Source organism: Orbicella franksi, chromosome 2 (assembly GCF_964199315.1).
Source record: "Orbicella franksi chromosome 2, jaOrbFran1.1, whole genome shotgun sequence".
NCBI lineage: Eukaryota > Metazoa > Cnidaria > Anthozoa > Scleractinia > Merulinidae > Orbicella > Orbicella franksi.
In genome coordinates, this window is record NC_138146.1 from 13,291,181 (window position 1) to 13,317,408 (window position 26,228).

General features: G+C 40.5%; 1 protein-coding gene and 1 non-coding gene across 2 annotated transcripts in view; both read right to left on the bottom strand.

The window, feature by feature from the left end:
• The window catches only part of LOC145478028 (uncharacterized), a 58,204-nt gene that overhangs the window by 28,319 nt on the left and 3,657 nt on the right, over window positions 1-26,228 (bottom strand). Inside the window, exons 6-26 of the mRNA XM_081455916.1 lie at window positions 25,002-25,407; window positions 24,231-24,369; window positions 22,961-23,265; window positions 22,119-22,257; window positions 21,005-21,303; window positions 20,247-20,388; window positions 19,179-19,625; window positions 16,410-16,744; window positions 15,454-15,589; window positions 14,351-14,634; window positions 13,814-13,952; window positions 12,845-13,152; window positions 12,335-12,467; window positions 11,392-11,711; window positions 9,459-9,591; window positions 7,842-8,143; window positions 5,777-5,915; window positions 4,515-4,810; window positions 1,631-1,775; window positions 765-1,090; window positions 205-343 (exon numbers count right to left, since the gene is read on the bottom strand). Coding sequence (XP_081312042.1) covers window positions 205-343; window positions 765-1,090; window positions 1,631-1,775; window positions 4,515-4,810; window positions 5,777-5,915; window positions 7,842-8,143; window positions 9,459-9,591; window positions 11,392-11,711; window positions 12,335-12,467; window positions 12,845-13,152; window positions 13,814-13,952; window positions 14,351-14,634; window positions 15,454-15,589; window positions 16,410-16,744; window positions 19,179-19,625; window positions 20,247-20,388; window positions 21,005-21,303; window positions 22,119-22,257; window positions 22,961-23,265; window positions 24,231-24,369; window positions 25,002-25,407 — 5,012 coding nt within the window. The remainder of the gene's footprint in view (window positions 1-204; window positions 344-764; window positions 1,091-1,630; window positions 1,776-4,514; window positions 4,811-5,776; window positions 5,916-7,841; window positions 8,144-9,458; window positions 9,592-11,391; window positions 11,712-12,334; window positions 12,468-12,844; window positions 13,153-13,813; window positions 13,953-14,350; window positions 14,635-15,453; window positions 15,590-16,409; window positions 16,745-19,178; window positions 19,626-20,246; window positions 20,389-21,004; window positions 21,304-22,118; window positions 22,258-22,960; window positions 23,266-24,230; window positions 24,370-25,001; window positions 25,408-26,228) is intronic.
• Window positions 20,830-20,901, bottom strand: Trnas-uga (transfer RNA serine (anticodon UGA)). The gene has a single exon. It is a non-coding gene; the product is annotated as a tRNA-Ser (tRNA).

Consider the following 26,228-nt stretch of genomic DNA (forward strand, 5'->3'; position numbering starts at 1 on the left):
CATAACCGATGATCAATCACGTATATAAACAATTTGGTTGTTTTGTCAGAAAACTTGGTAAACTACCGCACATAAAGCATGCTTTCAGACGAACTACTCAGTTTGGGTCATTTTGAACGAGCAAATCATTCTTTTGTTCCGCTCGTTAGTGGCTGTTTACTAGTACACAACTCTTGTTTCATAAGGATTCGTTTGTCAACATACCTTTACAGCCGGTTAGTTCCACCCGCATACAAATCAGTTGATACCACTCTATCGCATGCAGTCGAACAAAACGAGAGCGCAAGGATGGAGATAGTTTATGATTTGTTGTCTTGTTTTCAACATTGTTACCCTCAAAAACCTGTCATTTAGAAAGAAATATCACGATATTGCTTTATTGTATTTCTGCAAATTTTCTGTGGACTGATTACTCAAGCATTTGTTTTATAATTAAGCACGAGGGTTTTTTACATTTTCTACGTGGTTCACGTTCGTTAATTTATAAAACCTTTGTCGTGAGTCATTCAGTATGTCAATAAGTAGATAATATGTTTGTCTGTCAGTCTATCAGACAAAAATGACTGAATCAGTTAGTCCGCGAACCAGCAGTTTATTAGTCCGTCCGTTAGGCAGAAAAATAGTCCGTCACGCAATCAGTCTCTTGACTCAATCAATCAGTCAGTCAGTCAGTCAGTTAGATAGTCTGCCAGTGAGTCAGTTAACGGTGTGCGTTAAAAGTTGTCAATTTGAGCAATCAAGTATTTAGAAAATCTAACACTTACCCCAATTCCGTCCTCCACGTGTTGACTCCACGCGATCCCGTCGTAACTGTAAGTGACGGAAAACTTGGTAACCCAGCCTTGAATCTCGACGGGGCCTGAGTATCTTCCTTGCATCAATATGTTAGTGATCTTGTGTACTTCAGTTAAATCCACCTGGAAGTACTGCTTGATATTTGTCTCTCGTGCACACCAAGCTCCACCTTCAATAAAGGTGCTTAATCTTCCATATTCCGGTTTGTGCCGCTTGTCTAACGAGCTTGAAGCTTTCAAAGAATGGTTTGCTATTTTTCCAACTTCAAATCCAAGGGAATCATAAGCATAAAGTTCTGAGGAAAAAATATCTTTATCTATAAATTTACTTGCTTTTTTTCTTGTTCATATGTTCAATCTACAGAGTAAACGATTGACGCCATGGATATGCCGGATAAAAAGGAAAAGCCCTTATCAATTTCAGGGATAATAATAAATAATTAAACAAACACGTAAATGATTAATTTTTTTTAAACATATTTTTTTGGATAAATTTTACCTTAAGAGCAAAAAACCTCATCTGTAAGGCCCACTTCGAAAAGAAGGAAATTCTTTACACATTACATTGAGTAATGTAGGGTCAAACGTGGCAAAAAAGGTGAGAAACAAAGCCAGCACGCTGAACATAAATAATTAATCCTTAAATTGGAATCTCGCGGGTTCACTTATGCCTATAACTAATTTTGTCAAGGTTTTAACCTTTTCTAAGTGGTATTTAATATTTTTAAGTGTTTAGTATTTTAGATATTTTTTGAGTAGTATGTTCCTTTTCTCTTAGTAGTTAACAATAAGATCACAAGCTCGCCATGTCTATGATCTTCTGGTCACCCACTCACCGCTTGAAGAGCAGCCATACAACTCAATCCTCATACACATCTGTTTAAAGTAGCTGCTTGGTCGGACACGAACATGGCGGGCCCTAATAACATGGCCCAACTTCACATATTTCGTTTTGTCATTTCCTTCATTTCCACGAAGTTGCTGTAAAACGAAATAAAACACAAAGTATGTATCTCGTATTTTTCTGGTAAAAGTACCTGCTTTCCTAAAGCCCTGGCCAAACGGAGTCGCAAGTAGTCGCAAGAAGCCACAAGTTGAACTTGCGTAGAGACTGCCGTTGGGTGGCCTAACGGACTCGCAAGTTTCGTCGCATTTCGAGGCATTTCCTCACATTTCGAGGCAGACATATCCTGTATTTCATTGGCTAATAATAGGTTAATGGACGTCACTCAACTTGCGTTGACTTGGGTTGGGTGGCCAAACGGAGTCGCAAGTAGACGCAAGTTGAGAACTTGCGTCTACTTGCGACTCCGTTTGGCCAGGGCTTTAAAGCAACCCATTTTAGCCAATGAAATACAAGATCTTTATCCTTGAAATGTTGTTTTTTTTTCGTTTTTTTTTGGCGACTTGCGTGCACTTGCGAGGAAGCTTGCGAGTCCGTTTGGCCACCCAAGCGGAGCACAATAACTATAGGAAGGGAGCCACAAGCATGCTTAGAAATAGAAAACCATGCAACTCTTTTCTCATGGTCAACCTAGCGGCATAGATCGCGGGCGCTTGCGCCCTATGACGGCGAACGATTGCGTCAGACAACGACGAGCGAATTGCCAAAGATGGAGGCAGCGATCAAAGCGGACAAAACAAACGTTTTGATAGCTCTTGTAATTTCAGTGTCGGCGCCAATCGCCCCAGGTTTGGCTTAACGGTAGAAAAGTTGGACTTGTTTGTATTTGATTCCGTATTCAGCGACATAGACAACTCGAAAACCATAATCAAACTTTGCTGTTGGATTGAAGGTCTTGGTTCATAAGCTTTGTACTGATTAGCACTCTTCCCAGGACAGTGATTGAAGAAAAAAGAGGAACTTGATTAGGAAGTAAAATAACCGCGTTGAGTAAATATCGTAATTAGATGGTTAAGCTAGGGTGAGAACTTCAAAAAAATTGTCTCATTAGGCATGCTTAGCAGAGCTCTGAATACAAAACAGAAAATTCCTTTTCATCTCATGGTAAAAAAAACTCTCCTTTGGATTCCAAAGGTGTAATTTGGTACGAAAATATATATGGCTTTTTTTGAAGAGGCTATTAAAAACCGCTGAGATTCAATGCAAGGTTTATTTTTTTCTGAATCAGTAGAAAAAAAAAGAGAAAGCCTGAGAAAATATGCTTTCTTTTTTTAACAAAGATGTAATTTTCCGTTCGCTTACACCTTCGACGGCAGTATCACATACTGGCAAAGTCCAACAGAAAATTTAATTTTGACGAACAAATCCAGCCAAATAGAACTTTCCTCTTTTTTGAAATGGTCCTTCTCTTTTCTTTTCAACTAGAAATTTCTTATTGAAACCTCTTAACTTTAAATTGTTGTCTACATCTTTCCAAAAAGCACTGTTCAGCTAAACTTCTATTCCAAATACTGAACTTTTAGTGAAGACGCCTTGAAACCATGTCTGAAATATACAATTATATTCGTGCTTGGCTTGTCAAATATGGCCATCGCTGCAGCCGAACGTGTCTCAAAATCCTTGATACGTGTAGACTGTCTGTGACGTAGGCTGCTGTAGGTCAATATTGCTGAGTAATATTTAGGTACTCAAGTGATCAGATTGATTTCAGTGTTATGCACGTCATTCGTTTATATTTGAGAACTCAAGTTGTCAGATCAGATTTCAGATTGAAGGCACTCTTACTATTTGTGCCTCTCACTGTTTAAGCTGTGAAAATTCTTCGCTGAAATTACAGTGATTTGGAATATCTCACTTGCGAGAGAACTGTAACGACTTGATCCTACATACTGCAAACTCCTCAAGACAACATCATTCTTAATTCACCAATTGACGATCATAAACTGTGGTGTGTTCATCTTAATTTTCTTATATAAATGAGCAGAAAAATCTTATAACCATAACTAAATGAACCATTTTATCACAACTGAAGGAACAGGTCTGGTGTGCCGAGCCCCAGTTCCCCGTGACCAGTGGTTGTTTTTTTCATTTTCTTTTCCCGTGCGTTACAAACAAATGTTGTTATTGTTGTGTTGTTGTTTTTATTGTTGTTGTTGTTGTTGTTGTTTTTTTTACCAAAGTGAACAAAGCGTTTTTGCAATTGGGAAGTTTTAACAACGAATGGGCATGAAATAAATGGTTTCTCAGTGTGTTGGTAATTTAATCGTTTTTAGCAGTAAAAACAGAAACAAGGTTAAAAAGGGACTCGAACCCATGACATGCAGCCCGGACAGTCGCTCTATATCGCCATGCAAACCATTTACACCGTAAAGATTTCATAGTCCATTTAGAAGAGCTATGCATCGGATTACAAACCCATGAGTTTCAATGCTGCTGCAGCTTTGATTTTTTTCCAACTAAAAAAGAGCAGAAGCTTAAAATGCTTATACACTTCACATGGAGGAGATCGCTCTGTGCATTTTGTTCGCCAAGTTCTGTGTGTCGGACACCCCAGTATACAGAACGTGCTAACGATGGACTATAGCCATTATGCATACTGACATCAGACTAGCAAATTTCACTACTAAGCTTCGCATTGAAAATGCAAATTGAAAATTTTGTCCTGAACAAATTCCCAAAACAGCAAACTGACATGGAAAGAACATCACGTAAAAAATAACACGAAGGTGCTGGAGATTTTCGAAACTAACGTGTAAACGGGGCTGCGCGTGTGACGTAATCATGGATAAGCGGTACATCTGTAATTTTGTACTTACTTCATTGTACACAGGATCGACGTACGTTTCAAAGCGTTTGCCGTCCAGAGAGTAATGCAAATAAAATCTCGTGACCCTTCCACACGAAGCGCTATCTCCTTGAATAGCGAGGCCTGTTATAGCCATCACATGATCAAAGGTGAATTGAAGAAATTCGAAGTTTTTGTTCAGAAGTGGTCGCCAGATCCCCGCATGATGGTTCAACCGTCCGCGCCAAGGTTCGTACCCAGGTCCAAAATACGTGGATGCGGATACATTGAAGAAACCTCTTTCAATTCCGAGAGCATATTCGCATACTAAAGGAAAGAGCAGGACGTAGAATTAATTGTTGTAATATAGGATATAGCGTATTTATTTAACTGAAACAAAAGTTTTCTACAGCCGGTCTACTATCTTAGACGGATAAAAATTGTGATAAAAATTGTTATCTGTCGAAGACAGTAGACCGGCGATCGAAAGCTTATGCTTTTAAATACTTTTTACCAGAGAACGTTACATCCTATATTGTCATGATCAATCCTGGTAACGGATCCGCGATATTTTTAAGAATTAACTGTGTTAGGCCCAGTTCAGATGCCGAACTTTTCATGAGCCGAACCAAATACATTGAATTAAGTACATGAAAAGTTCGGCGTCTGAATCAGTTAAGAACGGCTATTTGAATTTTGGAACGGCCCAGCCGTTCTTCCCGCCTAGCTCAGCCGGGAATTTCGGCTTTGGAACGGCTTTGATTCAGATGTCGAACTTTTCATGAGCCGAACCTAATGTCTAAATTATTATAACGTATTTTACAAGCAGTTTTTACTTTGCCTGAAAATCGCTGACATTTCGATGTGTTTTGGTTTAAACTAAATAAAGTTCGGCGAATTAAGTTCGACGTCTGAATCAACAGGTGTACTTTTGATAATTTGGGTCGGTCCAAATTCGAATTAAGTTCGGCTCATGAAAAGTTCGGCGTGGTGATGCTTGAAAAAAAAAAAAAAACAATTTAACGGCTTTGTCTGTGCGATGAGCGTTAACGGCTCTTGCTATATTAGGGTCAGTAACATAATATTCTTCCTTTTTTCTTTTTATTGTAGTAATCACATCGAGGACTCAAAAAAATTAATCAGCCTGCACAGCCAGGGAGGCGCAATGTAGGAGTAATGGTCGTAAAGAGTTGAACCTCCTTCCCAATCCCCCCTCTAGGATCGCACGTTGCACTCTCATTTTTCTCGACTCCTCTCTCACGTTCTAAACACGTTCACTACACGATAACGTACCTGGGCAACCATAGAGCTCAATTCTGATGTTAGCGTCATAACTCCAGGTCAGCGGCACAACGCGGGTGAAACGCGCGGTTATGTTCTGATTAAAATAATGCTTGGCTATCAAATCCATATACTCTCCTCCTTCAAATATCTAAGATCATTAAAGAGGATCGATGACATAAGATGAACTTTAGCTGACTAAAATGAAGCAACGTCATCATAAATAGAAATAACGCCATGGGACAGGGCACTAAAATGGACTGTTTTAAATTGGCGTTGAATCGGTCATAGAGATTCTCCGCATGGATAAAAATTACTTACTAAGAGGACACAGAACAAAAAAGAAAGAAAACAACCCTAAATGAAATCGCGTTACAAATCCACATAAAAACCTCCCCTCCCGTAGCAGCTCTCGTAAGTTTGTAATTATTTTGCTTGTCAGCAGCTGTTATTGTCTTGGCGCAAGGGCATTGTTACCGTTGTTTATGCTATTGTCCTCTTAAAGTGTATCAAGCCGTTCATGTGAGACCTAACGAGAGCTTCTACTCGACCCTCTAATTCCGGCTTTAAAAAGTCTTGAGCTTCTGATATTTATTACATGTATATATTTGTATTAATTCGAGTCTAAGACTTCAATACACCGAATGCAAATGATACGGACCACGTGACGTGACCTCAGATTATTTCAGTGATTTCTTTGAGTTTGACCATCTGAGATCTCGTTCGTTAGTGTGTGTCATCAGAACGTTGAAGGCTCATTTTACGCGTCACGGCACACTTGAGCAACTGGTGACTGACAACGGTTCACAGTTTACATCACGTGACTTCCTGAGGTTCGCGAAGGGATGGGACTTTGAACATCTCACGAGCAGCCACATCACAGTCAGGGTAACGGTAAAGAAGAGAGCGCAGTGAAGGAAGCCAAGAAAATTCTCAGAAAGTGCAGAGCGAGTGGATCAGATGCATTTCTGGCCTTACTCGAGTTAGTCCAACACAGCGTCTCTTCAACAGAAGGACTAAGAGTCTCTTACCAATGACGGCAAATTTGCTCGCGCCACAGGCAGTTTCAGATAACGAGCTGTGCCGAGCCAAGCTCGAACAGCGCAAACAGCGACAAGCTCAGTATTACAACAGAGGTGCTGTCGATCTGGACCCCTTGAGAAGAGGAGATGTACGTAGTAAGACTAAAACCATTTCAGCAGGGCATAGCGAGAATGGCACAAACGGATTGTGCGAAGTCGACTGGATGAGAGATCGTATGAGGTCGAGACGCCCCATCATGTGATTCGTCGCAACCGCGTTCACCTACGAAAGACAAGTGAGCCGTCACCGCCACCATCACGCCAGGCCCCTGCTGAGGTGTCTGTTCCTCTTTTTCCGCAGTCCAGTGAGTTGGCGACCACCGTTCCCGGAGAAGTAAATCCACCTCCTCAAGTCAAGAAAATGCGCCTCTGTGTAGGCCGGAAGTTGCTTCAACTGCAGCAGAGTCTCCACCCAAGCCAGTGCTAAGACGATCTGAGCGTAAAACGACGGCCACCGAAGCACTTAAGTGACTTTGTTTTGACTAAGCCATAAACTGTTCTAAAGACTTGACTTAAATACACGTTGCAGAGTTCGTGTATTCACTTCATTAATGCGCGCTTAATTCATGTAAGTCTGAAATGTAGCGAACAACTTTTAGTTCCCGCGGCGATCGTGAACTCCTTTCCTTCGTCTCAACGAATTACATTGATCCACTATTTTTCCTTGGAGGCGAACGGTGGAAGATTTCTATCCCTTCTCGTGGCATTCAGAAATAGCAACTCATAGACACAGCGAAATAAAACAGGCCAGATCGACGACGAAGCAAGACTTTTCTTGGGGAAGCATTGTCAAAACAAAACATCAAAGCTAGCTGACTGGCTCGCTCTCATGCAGTTCGTCCCGGGTGCCGACCGCGTCGTCCGCCATATTTGCATTCGGTGTATACAGCAGAGTGTTAGCCTCATTGTTAAGCGTTGGATTCCTATACAACGCTCCCAACCAGTACAAGTTAAAATTAAGTTAAAGCTTAGAAGTACTGTGCAATTTCACTTACTCTCGTCACTCCATTTTCTGTGTAGTTGTACCATTCCGATCCATCTTCACTGTACTTCATGTAAAACCTCCACGTATTGTGGCCATACACACGTCCTTGGACAGCCACGGCCGTCAGCCGTTTACTCGCTGGACCAAGATCAACTTGAATGAATGGCGTCCAATGGTATAAGTTTATGTACGCAGAACCGTGACGCAGCCGGGGATTGGCATGTGAACTCGATGACGTAGGCGCTTTTTTGATTTGACTGTCCGTGATCTCCTCACTGTCCTTATTCTCCATCCCCAGGGGAGCAGAGCATACTGAGCGAAAATACATTTGCCATGTAAGAAAAAGGTAATTTACCTTGAAAATAGCAACAACCTAATATTCCAAAATAAGCGAAAGATAACAATGACATGTAAAGGTCACCTAATTGTTAACAATCAAAAGAGTGCCATAAAAGCAAAACGTGTTCATTCAAGCAGTAGAGGATAATTTGATTATATGATCGTGAGAAGTGTTCGTGGTTATCGGCCAGTCACAAAGAACACAAACAATCCTCAAACCAAATACATACAGTTGACACAAAGCGCGGGAAAAAGTGTATGAGCGAGACGCGATTAGTTTTGGTTTTACTTCTGAGAAGAGAAGAAAGTGGCTAGAGATTTTTGAACCAATCAAAAAGCGTTGCAAACCAAACAAATCCTTATCACTTTTAACACTCAAGTGAAAACCGTGCTGAGATGTCTTTTGTGAAATGTTCTCGGATAAAGCAATAGTGACACTTTCAGTTATTACTTCAACAAAATTCTCAAATCTGAGAAATGATTACCGAGCCCAGTTTATGTTGTCATTGTATTAGGGCCTCTACAGACCAGACATTAAACTGTCGACAATTATCTATCATCAAAAACTAAATGTTATCGACAACTCAAAATTGTTTGTTCTTAAGGTCTCGCTGACGTGACTTGGAGTTCGACAACTAACACTCTAATGAGTGGAATGCTGGGATCGGACACTAGTGTCACCAAACGTTGAACACGCTACGGTGCCTTAATCGATATGACGAAATGTTTAATTTAAACGATAGAGTGCAAAGAAAGGTATGAAAATGGAGCGGTTGCTACAAACAAAATAAATTACAAGTTATAAACGAATACAATAAAAGAAACAGAAATAACGAGCCAAAGGTTGACGATACTTACAAACGTTGTATGACTATGACGGTAAGGAACACGAAAGAGGAAAGCGGCAGGGCGGTAAATGAAACAAGATGACAGTAGCGTCGCGATGAAAATGCACAAATAAACTAGAAAAACGCATACAGAAGGGGACTGAAACAAAACAAAATTATGCGAAAAACCTAACAGAATATTGATAACGTGAAAGCGAGATAAACGAAAAGAATGCGATGATCACGGAAAGAATGCACGTACAAACGGAAAAAATAACAAAGAAGTGAATGGGGCGGTAACAGACACAATTAGTTGTCAATAACAAATAGTGACAACTAAATGACTTCGTCTGGTGTGTGGACGCTCTTAGACCTTATTGAACGGTTCACTTGCAATCATCAGAAAGTTTCAAACAACTCGAAGACTAGAGACGGAAATTCCGTCATCACATGAGTATCACCTTTACAGCCTTTGAGTTCCACTTTCATGCACATCCCATAATGCCACTGGGTAGGGATGACTCGAACATAGCGCGCGTGAAAACTCGTGACTTGAGTCTTAGAAAACACTGCGTCCGTATTTCCATCATACGTCTGTTAAAAAGAAATGGACTAATCAATACAAGCTACTGTGCTAATATCTGCTGCCCAAAATGGACACTGCAAATTAACAGACACTTAACTTTCACTTTTTGACATCTCAATAATTACAGCACAGCTATTTTTACAAGAAATTATTCCTCGATGGATCCGTATATTGTAAGAGATCATCCAACACAGTGTTGGTGAATAGAAATTAATATTTTGTCATTGGTGTGAGCTGGGTCTGCAACTGTTGCAATTACAGAAAAAGAACCAACGAATGATTGAACGATTACTCTGACATTTTTCTCTCTCTTCTTCAGATGATGATTGCAGCTTGCGTTTATATACTCTTTACATAATTACTATTCATGCTTAGACGTCTTCCATTTTACAGAAGCTGATCCATAACACGGGGTTTTAAATTCAGAATCTTGTTCACGGTCTTTAATTAATGTTATTATATGGCTTTGGCTTGTGGCCGATATAACGCGCGCTCTGATTGGCTAAGAGCGAGATCTGAGCGGTCATTATGCAGCCGTAATGCCCACGGGCCGATTACGGATTATGCAAATTAGGAAGAGCCCGGCTCTGAAAATTCAAGCGCATTGAAACGATGAAAACCGATTGAAAACAGTAAGAGAAAGTAAGTAGCTAAACGTTTAGAGATTTTTCCTTAATAAAACTAATATAGAAGTCGTTTTTGACTTACCAGCCGGTAAGCTTGGCGGGCACTAGTGAAAAACAATCAAAGTTTGCAGAGTCTTAAGTAATGCTAAAATCGCTGAGTGAAAGACACCATCGGCAGATCTGTCATGCATCCTGAGCAGAACACCACGAAGAAACGTATAAGTTATCATCTTAGTCACAAAAATTACGGAAATATTGAACTCCGTCACAATTCTCATCGAATAGATTCCCTCGCTTTAACACAAGCAAGTGTAAATCAGCTTCCCTTGAGGATCATCAGATGTAAACAATCGGGCGGTTTCTGTCGGTAGTGGTGTTTCTGATAACTGCAGGAAGTTTTAGACGTTCATAAGGCTTGAAAAGTTCATCCATAAATCCCAGAATGAAGAAGGCGGAGATATGTTGTCGAAAGCGAATGCGAAGATAGAGTTATTCTGAGCAATTCATTCTGAAGCATTAGTTGGTTTGAACTATTTTGAAGCACTTTCTGTCTTTTCTATATGCGTTGACGTTTCGCCACAAAAGTCGGAAAAACTCCCCCATCAACTTGTGGCACCACGATACTAAAATACCTTTTTGAGGCTGTGACAATCACTTTTCCCGTAAAGAAACGTGTGTTTTTAACAGAATACGTAATACAGTGGTTCACTGTGTAGTTTTGCACTGGGTTTGAGACGATGAATGAATCGGTAAACGCGCGCATCGCCGGACGTAAATTGACGACTTCCGCTCGAATAATTTTTTTCTTTTCCTTAATTCATGAGCCATATAATAAACAACTTAATAACCTCGACCGTTCCGTCGTTACGGGAAAATCTCAAACCTCGGCCTACCGTATTGACCGAGCGATAGCGAGGTCAATACGGCAAGGCCTCAGTTTGAGATTTTCCCGTAACGACCTCACTCTCGGTTATTAAGTAGTTAGTATTATTCTATGGGAATCCTTGAAAATAGTTGTTATTATCTTGAAAAGAGATGTACTGACAAACATTCTGTTAGGTGATATAAATTCTTGTCATATTCAGTTTGCCACTAATTTAAACAAATGCAGCAATACGTCTTATGACACGTTTCAACTGGGTAATGCAAGCGATAAAACTGGAAAAAACATATTCGTGATACCTTGTTGACGTCCTGTTCCGTGTGATCAGTCCAGGCGTCTCCAAGAACACTGTACTGAATTCTGTATTTCTCTACCCAGGCATCCTCTTCCACAATACCCGCGGTAATTCCCCAAGTTGCAACTCCAGTGACATGATGAAGAGTTCCCAAATCAATTTGTAAATACTGAGTTTTGCTATCATCTGCGCACCAACCGTGCTGTTTGCTTGAACTGATGATGCTAGCACGCCAGGGATCAAAACCAGGTCCCATAAAACTAGATGCTGTGTAACCTCCCCTCTTAGCTTCTTTTAGACTGAAGTCAAGACTGTTTACACAACCTTCAAGAAAAATGAGAATAATAGAGGGGAAATATCTTTATTGTTCAATAGATGATATGAAAGATACGATCAAGGGAATTCTACAAAAATCCTTAATGATTGAGACTGATATTCAAAATGGCGCAGTTTTTGAGGCAATATATCTGGTTCAGAATTCTCTTCCTTGCAACGTGCAAATGGGTAAAAAAGCACTTTAAATGGTTCTCTGGTAATTGGCTAGTCACCGACACACCACGATCGTGAGCGCAAGGTCCTTAAAAGAGAAAACGTTTTTTCATCGGCCAAGAAATGTCAGATGTTTGGCATTTGTCAGCTCTCCTTTCTAGTTTCCATCAATACACCATATTCGTATTCCCGGTATTTGACTGGAACTAGCTTGAAACCGAGGCTAATGCGGGGAGTGTTTTCAAATGCAAATGACATTGATCTCTTTTTAATGATATTCCTCCGCATGAGCCTCCATTGCAAGCTAGTTCCAGTCCAATACCGAGAGTACGAATATGTTCTGTTAGTTCACAGAGAACTAACGCTCACAGTTCAATTGTTCACTAGATCATCTTTTGATCTTGACGCAGCCTGCCGCACAGTCTTATCTGACCTGGGGTGCTGCAACACTACCTTACCTGTGTGATATAGTTCTATCCTCATACATGGCCAGATATACCAGCCAAGTACATAGATTCTGATCTTCTTCGCAAGGAATTTCCACTCAAAAGCTCTGTAAACCACTGTGTTACCAGTAGAGCCATGAAACCCCTTAAGAGGAGTAAGCAAGTGATGTAAGTATATTTCCCAAATTTCTTCAAAACTGGGTGGAGAAACTCTATCTGTGGGTATGAGACCTAAAGTATTAGCAACCCCTACTGTCGTAAAATAATGACCCACCCATGCAACAAGAAAATACCAAACTTGTCCACTAAGCAACGTCATTGCTGGGAGTGACAAAGAGCAACATACCAACGCTAGCAGTTTCTAACCACAAAATCCTTTCCTCAAAACTCGAGCCTCGCAAAAGAAGAAAATCGATCCTGGATTCTCGAAGGCATCAAGGATCGAAAACCGAGTCTCGACTCGAGACAGTCAACTTACATTTGGACAGTACCGTACAAAGAAGTACATAAATACACCCTTACCTTTCTAGCTCCGTTTATCTTGTAGTCTGTCCATTGCCCTCCATTTCTAGTGAAAGCAATGGCGAAGCTAGTCACACCTGAGCCCTCGTCAGAGTCACCCTGGAGGGCTATTTTTGCCAAGGTAAACTCTTTTCCCAGATCCACCTGTAAGTATTCGTCTTGTTTGTTTGTAGCCGCGCACCAAGAAACATTCGCGTGAAGTCTTGCAGCGTGAGGGTAGTAACCAGGTTTCCAGCTGGACGCGGTCATAGATGAACTAGAAATTTCGTCCGAGCGCTCTATCCCCACCGGAAACAAATCTGTGATAACTGACAGTAGAGGAAAAGATAATTTAAAGCTGACATCTTAGACAAAAATTAGAACAATGAAATTTTTGATACCAGCGTGGCTAAAATAAATTTTCGAAATTTTAGTTGATGAAGTATTCACGGTAAAAACAGCAGGTAAGAACGAACGACGTTTCGACCGCTCTTCGTAAAATAGGAAACCAGGTTCGTTTCCTTTTTAGCGGGAGCAAACCAAAGTTTCAATGGCCTACAAGATAATCCTATTTATTTCAGAGCGTAATAAGTATTTAGTAATCTACGTTGATTTTTTTCCCGTATGCGCAGCGTTCGTCAAGGCTTCTAAGCGTTAACTATCAAAAGCTCGGGAATACAAAAATAATGTCATGCCGACAATCAGGCAAAAATCTTTGGGTCAATAAACTACAAAAAGTGTTATGCATTGTTAATGCATTATTCCAGTTGTGGATTCCCTTCGCCAATAATAATGACACATTGTTTCTAGTTTGGATAGAAAAATGTCACCATTGCATTGGGGATAGGCAGGGTGAAGTAAAGACAAGGACTACTGGACAGCAAAAATGTGAACTGTTCCAAAATGTTCGATCAGAAATGAATTACACATTAGTACTTCACAACACATAATTATGCTTGAATAGATATGTTACTCGGGCCATTAACAAACCTTCGCATCCGTAGACTTCAACTCGAGTGTACCTTGCCCTGTAAAAGGCCCGTGGCCGAAATATCAAGTACCGGACATCCACGGGATATTGCAGCTTAAATCTGGTGATGCTGTTGAAGCTGGTGAATCCAGAGAAAACCTAACAAGGCAACGAGAAGAACTATCCAACAAAGGGCTAGAAAAGTCTCCAGACTTTGCAAGGAAAGAAACAAAGCCTTGCCTTTAATTTTATCAGAAGTTAAAAAATTCACTACAAAAGAAAAGAAATCACATCAAGGTCGGTTAAGGCATGAGAAAATAATTTCAGTTTTAGTCCACTTAACCTTGGCGCTGTGTTTGATTTTTAATACATCGCAATTGGCCAATTGAAAGGTGCTCCACTTTTCCCACTCGCTGCTAGTGGTATTTGCGGGCTTTGTTAGTCGGCGGCCGGTGGGGCTTAAGCATGAGAAACGAAACGAAACGAAACCCCCCTCCCCCCCGCTCACCCCTCCCCCTCCCCTCACCCGGGGACAAGAAAATTGTCTTCTTTATTACCTTTTCACGGGCGTGCTCGATCCAGTGTCTCCATGAACAGCCATCCACGCTATAAGAAATTTCATAGGCAGACACAAAGTACCCCAATCCTGACTGCACGGCTATGGCAGTAATTTTCGTTTTGGCAGGCCCAAAATCAACCTTCAGAACGGCAAGTGGATCAATGTGGGTAGGATTCCAGCCATAGGAATTCAGCCTAGCTCTATAACCTTGAGTGTAGCTGTAACTAGTCGAGTGCATCATAGCAGAGTTGCTGACTTTTTGCAAATTAGCACTGGCACAAACTGAATATGTAAAAAAAGAAAAAAAAAAAAGTAGCAACCATGAACGGACATACGTGTATCCCAGTTACCCACTGTGATCATCATTACGTTTCACAGTTTTCTTGAACGCAAATGGGGGTTTTCAATATACGAACTAGGAAAGGTGAAATATGTATACTGAAAAAATTCTTATGTACATTGGAAAGCATACTTTGCCAAAAAAGCAAAACATAGAATCTTCCTTTTAATGGAACCTTCGCTGTCACAAAAGTTAAGCAGTGTAAGGAATTCGAAGAATGAAAAAGCCTAAGGAAGAGCTAACACAAAGACAATCCTAGCCAAACAAAGGGAAGATCTTATCTATTTGTAATTCTTAAAGAATGTGTGGTCGTTTTTTGTCTTAGTTCTTATGTAAATATACTGTTTTCTGGAAATGTTTAGGAAATGGCACGTACTGTATCACAGTCTTGGTTTTTGTGCAAATATATCGTAATTCTAATTGTAATAAAAGGCTACAAGTTCGTCAGTAATTTGAGTTACTGTCAGGTTTAATTTAAGTCTTTCCCTTTACCTCACCTGTCAAATACTCCAAGGTTTATCTAAACTATAGAGAAATGGTGTTCTGTGCTACAACTGTGACGAATAGCTCACGTTCAAAAAAGATCGTCTACAACACACGGGCGCGCTTAGTCAGTCAGGCATCTATTTTTTCAGGAACGCATACTCGCGAATCTTTTAAGATTCTAATCATTTCTCATTTTAACTATCTTTCTAGCTTTTGATTTTATTGGTGTGAGTATTTCACAAACAAATTTCTAGGGTTTAAGTGAAAGTTCATACCTTTAGATCCAATTATCTCGGCTCGGAGACAAGGCAAGTTTTTCCACTCCTTAGGGTAAAAGCGCACGAGACGGGCAGTGAAACCAGACAGCGTGATTTTCTTTTTCAAGGTTGTAGCATCGTTTCCGAGAAATTCCTAAAATGATATATCAAACAATGTTATGTTAACAGTAAAGACATGCAATTGGAAGATCTTGAAATGTGATAATCAACTTTGCAGCTCAAAATGTTCCTTCTCAGCGTTAGCCTAGGAGATGAAAAGCTACACACAGCAAAGTAAAATTATTTTGCATTCAGTTAGATTCTAGGGGTGAAGAGGATTCGCAGCGCTCTAAATTAGACAAGTCATAATGCGAAATGCAAAAAAGGGGCCCCTAAATCACAAAACGTGGAGCCTTAATTTTCAAAAGCTAAAAGTGAGAGACTGAATTAAAAAGTTCCGAATGTTGGCTTGGATGTTGAGTTGACTAAGAAAAAGACACTTTAACATGCGTGGCAGGTGCTCGCTGGAGTAATACGCAAGAGCGAGGAGACGCGCGCGACTGGAGACACGCGAGGAAAAGGAAGGAGCCTTGCGAGTCGCACCGCTCCAACTTGAGCGCCGGCAAGTACGGAGCAATCGGGCCAAACTGATCGCCAGACCTTTCCTGTGACATAAACCAACTAGCATTCTTCGAAAGTAGGAATATTACTAGTCCATTCCAGGCAACCCCAAAGCTAATTAGGTCGCCCCAACAATTCTTTACTTCTCATTTATACACTTGTGAGGAGAGAGGCACTCAGATACTATAATGTTAGTTCACATGACCCGGCCATACTTTGAATCCTAACCCCGATATAGATGCTTGCACCCTGGAATGCTCGACTATGCTTGTGAGTTCTTGATATAGTTACAACCAAAGATGCAGTTGTTGCAAAAATAATATTTGCACCCACAATAGGTTACTTATACTCACAATAGGTTGTTTAGTTTTGACATCTGTGACATGAGCCCACTGTTCTCTGGTTATAGCGTAAGACAGAGAGAACACTGTTACCCAAGCGTCTCCAAGCTGGTCCGAAGATAAGCGGTATTTACCCTGTGTGATGATACCGCTGATCGAGTGCTCCATTTCAAGATCAATTTCCAAGTACGGATTTACGTCATTCGCTGCAGCGCACCAAGCCCCATGCCCGATGTTCGTATCCAGTCTCCCGTAATAAGGCAGATGTTTGGAGCTGAACCAAGACGAGGCTGTGATGCACTCATCCGGGATATGCTCAGTGTACATTCCAAGACCTTCATAACTCACTAAATTGCAAAGGAAATACAGTGAAGACTTTTTTTCTTACAATCAACCATTTGAGGAAACCAAGATTTGCAAAGTTGACGAATCTGCAGAACTCCTGACCTACTAATAACTGAACAAATATTAGCCTGGTTTCCTCAGATTGCTGGTGAAGAAAAACCTTCATCGCTTCGAGGACACATCTCATAGACTTAAATGTTTTTCTGTGATTACGGTATCGCCATGTTCCTTATGCTAACCCGGTACTAATATATTGATTGCGCGCCGGTAACTTATACGGCTGAATGTCTACCAATTAGTAATTCGTCAGTTCGGACATTGGATTTTGTTTATTTACGTAGCCTGCAAACCTGACCGGTTAAATAAAAACGGTTGGTTATGGCAGGCTAATTTAAAGGGCAATTTGCCCGTAACACCTAATTCTCGGCACTCCATTCCTTCCGTCAAAAGGCATGAGGTGAGAAAGAGAAAAAAGCCTTTAGAAGTTAAAGTACATACGCCGATGCCCTCTGAGGGACTAGCTATACTGCTAATCACTTTAATTTAATGTAGACATTGGCAAAAGTAACTGTTAAACTTCCTTCGATCGACTCACGCTTCTTAATTTCTACCTCATGATGTTTTATGTCTACGTAATGTTTTTTTGTCTTGCGCATTGGATCATATTTAGACAGAATTTCCACATTTAGCATTACACATAACTTTTGTTTGGCCAGTGTTTTATTAGTTGCCTAGCAAATCTTTTGATCGGAGTTGTAATACACTTAAAAAATATCTGAGACAATTACACGCAAAACGTCTCAATTAGTTGTTAAATACGTTGTCTTTCACGTTTACACAAGTCACTGTCACACAACATTTATGACGTTACTGAGATCAAGAGAAGATGAAGGGTATGTTAGTTGATCTCTCATATACACGTAATTCTCAAAATAATCCTTCTCAAGTTATTTTTAGACATGGTACCCAGTAGGTCTATTCCGAGTTGCCTTTTGCCTCCGTGTAAAAACGCGTCTTCGCGCGAAACCAATAATGCGAAAATGTGTTCCGCCTACAGGTTCATTTTCGTGCAAATCAAACTCATTTTCATATGAAAGGTTTGGCACGAGGACTTGTTTTGAAACAGAGGCACAAGGTTACTCGGAGATACCTGTTCTTCAGCGCACAATAGGCACCTTAAGATACCAGCACGGGACGAACTAGGACGGCTACCGGAAGTAAATTGACTCAACCGGGCATGCGCACGAGAACTCTCGCCTAATCTCTCTGCCGTCCTCATCTCGTCGAGGACGCCATTTCGCCCGACTAGCCGTCGTATCGAAGACGTGAGTATTTTGCACTTGTTTTGCCCCGATAACTGTTCCAATCGACTTTATTTTCAGTTATATTGATAGAAATGTTTATAGCGTTCACAGTTTTCGTGATTGTAGTGTAGAATACTACGCTGAGATACGAAAATGTGAGTAAAAATATTCCTCGTCTGTTCGTTTGTGTTTCTGCAGCCACTGTGCAGACGCTATCACGAGTGTGCAAGCTCAATACAAACTCTATGCATTGAGAATACAACAGTGTAAGTACAGTTGATAAATTGTTGTAAGAATGAATGCCATGGAGCATCTATCGAGCAAATAAAATACACATTTCCAAACTGATGTTTAGTTGTTGTTTTTATACTACCCAGAATTTGATGCAACGTTTGTTTGATTTTTATAATGCTTGTTACAATTACAGATGGAAATTGAAACGTTCAACAAAAGCCAGGATTCTTCGGCGACAGAATTCCCAAACGCTTTAGTGGTAAAAAGCCATCTGAAGCAGGTCGATCAGATTGTTCGTTTAATTTTTTCATACGGAAATTATGGTTTCTCTATTAAAATATTGACAGATGTTTGCTTCGCTTATGAAGAAAAAGAAATTCAGCATCGCTGTTCACTATCGTTTAAGCCTAATAGGATAAGATTTCTATCATCTCTTTTATAGTCTAATGGATGTCATTGCTTCTGTGAATAGCTTGTACGAGGTTCCAATTATTGACGTCGCCGTCCTTTGCGAAAATGCACATCTTAAGCATTTTGTTTTTGGCGACACGACGGGACCCGCGAAAGTTTCCCGCGTCCACTGCCGTTGCCGTCCTGGCCTTCCCGTCCTCGTATCTTAAGGTCCCTAATGTTACCAAGCGCATTGCCTGGATGTATTCTCGGAGGATGAAATGCGTCAAAATAAAAAGGCGCTTGGGCTGTCCCACGTGTGCTTAAGTCAGGTCACAGGATTGGCTAGTTATAGATCCTCCTGGGATTTCAAAACCGGTAGTGATGTAAAAATAACTTGACAGAGATTGCTATGGAAATTTGCCCTATATTGGGGATTAACTCCCTTGCCATGCATACACACATACATACACTCTTCATCCTCTCTTGCTGAGATGTGCCATCCTACCTATATCGCTGACTTCAACTTCCACCTCGCATAAGCTTAGCGATGAATTGACTTCCAGCACAAATATGGTTACAAATCTCCCCTCTACTTCCGGTACACAAGGAACCATTCTAGCCGCCCCTTGATGGAAAACATGCGACAGCCCTCCACAAGTTGGGTTTCCAATTCCTCCGTTGACACTGGTGAAGCCGATTCTAATTGACAGTTCTGTGACATTTCGATAGTTTTCGTCCCCACGATTCGCTACAAATACGCCAGTCACGGTTTTTGCTGATCGCAAGTCGACTAACCACCAGGGTACCTCAGTGTCCCCTGTGAAAGAACATGAGCCGAGCGAGTAGTCAGATGCTCTGTTGCCATCGACAGCCAGGCCTGAATTATCCGTTAGATTTCCAGACTGAGACGTCGGGCGTCTGAGAGCGTCGTTTTCAACGCTGACATCGAAACCTGCCAACCAAACATCTAAGATTGGTTCTTCAAATCTCAATTTGGTTCTATCCCACACGCATTAAAAGGCTTATATTTTGGGAAAGCAAGTGAAATATTGTGAGACACCCTTCACGATGGCCACCCACCTCTCCCTCCCTTCCCAGCATTTCTTAGTACCACTAGCAGCAACTTATTCATTGAAAGTCTTTCCCAGTTCAAAGCAATTATCTTTTTTATCATGTATAGTTGCAGCTGGCAATTATATCCTTCGTTCTCTCAGGAATCAGTATCCATCTCTTTATACATGCAATGGCCAGCGCTCGACCTCTGTGAAAACAATTTGTTTTCTAAAAGGTTTCAAGCAAGTCATCTTCTAAAATGACTCAAGGTAACATTTTTATCCCAACCTCTGCTGGAAACGGTTGAAAAGTATATTCTAGGAGGATTATAACAACAACAGATGGATCACTTTTCCATCTGCCAGAATAGATAATAAATGGCTGCCATTTATAAATTATTTCGTAAGTAGTAACCTCGTGTTTAAGTTGATAATTCAAAATAATTTTTACTCTCAAACGAGGTAAGTGAGGCTAATTTAAATGCCTACAAAAGAATTGGTAGTGCCCAAGTGCTACTCACGTTTGCACCCATAAAACTCCAACCTCAAGCCCGCATATCCATACGTGGAGTTTTTTACATTTAACCTGACGTAGGCAGGGATGATCTCTTTTTCTAATTCATGCTGTACTGTCTCTGTTGACGGATTGTTTCCTTCAAATATCTGTTGAATAACAACGTAACTCAGAAAAGTCATATACGCGGAATCACATTTTGAGTTAAACTTTTGAGCCTAAGAAGAAACCTCTGTGATTAACCATTCATGAAAACCATTAAGTGGTTAAAAATCTAGAAATCGTTAATTTGTGAGTCTGATTAGGGAGGGATTTAACTTTCGTTTGGCGCGAAATTTAATTCCATTGTTCATAACCAGACCACGTTCAAATTCAAAATGTTCAAATGTTGATGTTTATAGTGATCAATGCGCTTAGCCACACCAAGCTAGTTCACAGGCATGCCACTTAAACTGAAAGAAACAAAATTAATGTTTCAACGAAACATAACACGCTTAAAAATCCCAACTAGCAGAGGCAGACCAGTTGGCTATTTACAAGCATAACCGAGTAGTTCAACGCTGGTCTACCAAGAAAAAACTCCAGCTAAATGGTCAGAGCGGGACTTGAACCCACGACCTCCGGATTTCAAGTCCGGCGCCCTAACCACTCGGCCACGCTGCGTCCTCCTAAACGCCCTTTGGTTAAACATCAAAGAAGATAAAATGATATAGAATGTTTCACATGCCCGCGAACAGTTTCATTAAAAGCTAAACACCTACGTACTTTGACCTGTCCATCCTCTCGATACTCGACCCAGTCTATACCGTCCATACTGTATGAAAGAGTAAACATTTTGACCAGGTAGCCGTATATTCCCTGTGTAGCGACTCCAGTTAGCGTGAAGTCACCAGATCCTAGCGTCACTTGGATAAAATGAGCCATTGAAAAATCGGTGTAAACCAACCATCCAGCGCCGTTATTAAGACGAGCTTTGTACGCGTTGTATTCACTTTTCCAATCGCTGGCAGTTATTTCGTCGTCCCATAGTTCGTGAGCTTCCATTCCTAAAGGATCTTGACATGCTATGACGGCAAAAACAAACACACAAACATAACTTTGGATACCTAACTGCACCATGTCCCCTCTTGTGACGTAACAGTATTGCTTTACGCCTCAGCAGTGATGCACTGCAACGTATTGCCATGTAGACTGAAAATGTAGCGCAGTTTTATTGTAGCACACGTTTTACCCGCTTGTTTCCGAACCTTTTTACGGACGCAAAATTAAAATAGGTTTGGCGTCCTAAAAATAGTGTCCCCGTAAGCCCTGCCATACTGTTTATTTTGTCTGTTAGCGGCTTAGTTTTATCGAGTGGTTCGAGGACAGGTTTTTGAAAAGCACTCGATTTAAGACTCAAGAAGAGGGTTAAAACAACCTTCAGCTGTGACTGCAAACGCGTAATTGTTGGATACACACAGAGTTTACATCTCCCACGCATACAATATGCATCTTGTCTTCCTAGATTTCGTCCTTCTTTACCTCGTCATTACCTTCAGCCATGTATTTCATTTACCTTTACTGCCTAATGTTTCCTAAAACATAAGCTTTTAAGGTGGCTCAAGAAAGGTTTCTAGCACTTTCTTGATGGGTCATTATAACTACTCTTTATCGGTTGATGCTATAATCATGTAATCAAAAAACCGCACAATCATTAGTGAATACGTTGTTATCATTTTCGTGGCATATTAGGTCACTGTTGCAACAGCATGACCGCTAAAATGTTTTGTTCATAGTAAATAAACTCAGTTTATAATAAATACACTCGATTGGGTCATTTGCATTTGCCTTGATCATAACACCCTACAGTCAGTTACCGTAAGAGTTCCTAAAAAGTTACCTGGACAACCATACAGCTCTATTCGTAAGCAAATAGCCTTCTCCCACCCTACAGGCCGGATGCGGACAAACTTTGCAACAAAAGGAAATAAAAAGGCCCTCGTTGCGACTTCATGCTCGTTAAAGTTGCCATCGAATATCTGTGAGAAAAAAAAAGATAAGATCGGAGATTAATTTTTACCCTCTTCTGCTTAAGTGCATTTTTTTTGGTTTCCCCTATAACCGATATCTCTTTGTCTTCTTCATAAGTGATTCAAGAGAGTACGTATATAATGAGTTTGTTCGTAGATATCAAGTTCACTAAATACATATCAATAACTAGATATTCTGTTCCAATTTCTGTCTCAATACTGCTGTTTCGGGGTCCTACTGACTTGTTGATCTGGGCTTCAAGTCCCGCAAAATGTCAGCCACTGGTACAACCCAGTGACCGACAAACACGTAAACACACAATCTGATTGGCTAATGATCAATAGACGACACTTGGACCTGGTCAGTCTTTGAAAATGGTTTCAACTTCGCGTTTTCGTATGGTTCCTAAAATAAATATACTTTTTTTGTTTAATAGATCGCACAGTCGGTTGTGCTTAACAAGCGGCTCGCTTTCGATGTTGGCTCTCGGGGCTTTGACCCTTGCCAACTATCAGCCAAACTTCGAATTCAGTCAGCCAGTCGCTCTCTAAATTTTATACAGAAGGGTGGAACTCGCACTCTAATTGTTAAGTAACATTTGAAGTGTTTAGTTGTTACTACTACTCGTGCTATCATGCAGGATGGTCGTGTGGACTAAACAGTTCTATCCAGAACAGGATCTATTGAATGATAATTTCAAGTCTTCATAACCTCTAGCTTTCCAAGCGTTGTGTAATTCTTCCATTTCTCGCCATTTTGGCTGTGTTCTATAAAAAAGCTCGATACCCATCCTTTTTGAGTAACAGATCCCTGCGTGCGCAGCTGACGAATCTTGCGAATCTGTGGAAACTGAACCTGTAGGTACTGGAACGCATCATTTGCTGCTGAGCACCAGGCTCCATGCGGATTATACAAACGAGCAAGCCAAGGTTGGTAGCCTGGACCCAAGTGCGAAGAAGCTGTCATGGCTTTGTTAGGAATTTCGCCTGTGCCAGCGCCAAGGTCGTTGGAACATTCTACGGACGAAAAAGAAAGTGAGAATATTAGTAAAGCCTATTCCGGAACCCGGCAATGGCCAGACTACCACGAGCCTCTGGTAACTTGTAGATTAACATGCAAGCACTAGTCATAACGTCATGAGTTCGACTTTCAACTGGACGAAGTGTGTTCTGGCAGAAATACCTGGCAAAATCATTAATGGCTATAATTTTACACAAGCAGATACACTCAGCTTTTTCATTCTCCTTTAGCGCATGACGCCTAGTTTTACGACGACGTTGACGAACGCAAAACAGGAATAGATCTACCTGAATCGAAACATTTCCCTGAACGAAGGTAATTAAACATTCCCCTTATCCTTACAATAATAAACTTTCGTCTCTTTACCAGAAGTAAATCCCTCGGAAAATTTGGGTAGTAGTTTTCATTGTTCTGAGTGTGAGCGAGGATGCCCTTTTCAAAATTCATGTGGAATATGGATACGTGAGGTGTTCCCGAGTTATTTCGGCTCCCTTCATGCTACTTATAATCGTACCAGGCAGGATGTAATGAGAAGGTTTAAAAGGAATCAAACGAGTGCTTGTAAAAATATGTCTGATTCTCAGTTTTTGCTTCTTTACAAACGATAACTAAGTTTTTTAATAGGATAAGTCGAGACTGTATTCCAATATCAGTTTGCTTCATGTCAGGATTGCATTGTTTTCATGTCATATCAAGATGATCTTCTCTGATTGATCCGCACCTATACATTCTTATAACATAAATGCTTGATTTGGCTTTAATTATTTTGTGAGAGGTCAGACATTGATTGCGATTTGGGTTGACTGAATGAAGAAGAAATACCAGAAAAAGATGCAAGAGGAATTTCGAGTGTCTCCAATGAGACAGCAATCTGCAAAAAGGTAGTTAGGTGTTTGGGTGAGTGGAGTCGATAAATCTCGTGATCGATAATCCCCCAAGGAAAGGTAGAAGCGTATTGTACCTTTGCATCCGTAGATTTCCACTCGCAGGCAGTTTGCCCTTTTCCACTTTTTAGGTCGAATCCGAATATACCGGGCAATCAGCTGGTTGGATATTTTCCGAAATTCAGTTGTATTGGGTTTAGTGTTGCCTTTAAATTCCTGCACACAGAAAGAACATTCAAACGTATTGCATTGTTTCCCTTAGCACTTGTTACAAAGATAATCTGAAATCAGATTTCTTGTGCCCGACAGGAGCATAGTTAATAGAGGGAATGGTTAAAATGCCCGGTAAACATCAAAGAAGCAAACAAAGAGTCTAAGATTTATGTTGACAGGTCTTTGACCCTGCACATCGTTTGCTTTATGCTCATAGACTATGCCTGAATTACATAATCGCAATGCTTCCATTGGTTAGTTGTATGAGCACACATAACCGCCTTTTGTATTTTGCCGGGTTTTGAGCAGGGTAACTCCAAAATAGCCAACAAAACCACAAAACAAAGAACTTTGCCAGATTTCATAACGATTCCCTTTATGAACTACGATAAGAGTAAAAAGCATATAGATTCATTTACAATATGTAAGAAGCGACAGTAGCACTTATAGCTTAGAATTTAAATAATGAAAATGTCAAAAGCCGTACATTATTGAGTATTCCGTGACTGTATATATATGTAAAGCATACATGTGGGATTATCCCCGAAGAGTAAGAATTTTTTCTTCTTTTTTTTTCTTACTTTTTTTGAAGATACTTCACGCAATGTTTCTAAACATCGTCAATACACAAATACCTTCAGATATCCTCCTTCATAATACTGCCTCCAAAGATCGCCATTGTCGCTGTACTCTAAAGTGAACTCTTTCACATAGGCCTTCGCGAGACGAGTCTTAGTTTCAAAACATTCCTTCACGGTTGCTTTTACAGCAATGGTCCCAGTGTTGTTAGCAATAGTGACGCTTTGGACTTCAACTGAAGAATTTTGTCCAGAAGCGTTGTTAGCCAAGGTGATATTTTGTACCTCAACAGATGAATTTTGCCCCATTGTATTGTTCGCCAATAAGATTTTCTCTGAAGAGTTGCTAGCCAGGGTGACATTTTGCACCTCAACAGATGAAGTTTGCCCCCTTGTGTTGTTACCCAGTGTTATGTTTCCAGCTTGGGACGAATTTAGTGAAACAGTTTCGTTTGCCAGAGAACTGTGTATGAGCAATTAACATAGTCACGTCATATATTTTGCATCTTCTATATCCCTGTAAAGCAAGACTGGCTATACACTGTGTGCTGCTCTACCATAGCTTTGAAATGGACGTTATGACGAATTTAAACCAAGAATCCCCTTAATAAAGAGTGATCTCCAAAAGGACATGAAAATAAAAACTAGCTAGGTGGGGAACTATTTAAAATCGGACGCCACCTTTTCGCTCCAAAATCATATATGCACCTTTACAACAAGAATAGGCTATCTGATAACGCTTTTCTCACCAAGGCTGTTCCAGCTATTTTAGAAATAGATTACTCCTTTTCGCAACCATTACATTTTTCGAGGGCTGAAAAGTTAGTCCTCTCAGATAATAGGATTACGAGTACGAGATCGAGTACAAGAACGACTTTTCAATTCTAGTTCGTAGGCTCCACATTATCACGTCACTGGTTTGAAATTCGAAAGTTCTATTCGTATAGTGGTCCAATCTAAAGGTCCCTAATTTCCACATTTTTAGTATCTTCACATAATAACTTTGCAAGTGGACGAGCCCCTAGCGTACGTTCATCCTAGTTAAATTATCTTACAGAGAGATAACTTTAAACAATTAGCCCACAAGGGCGCGTTGGATGTGAGTTGGCAATAATCATCTCATATCCAGGGCAAGTGAAATAATTTTTTTTTTTTTTTAAAAAAACGCCCCCAAAAAATTACGCGCGTGCTTACCATATTTAGAGAGCATGGTATAATGGCTCATATACCATGATGGTTAAGCCAATGAAAACACTTGAATTGTATTATCCAATCATCCAGTTT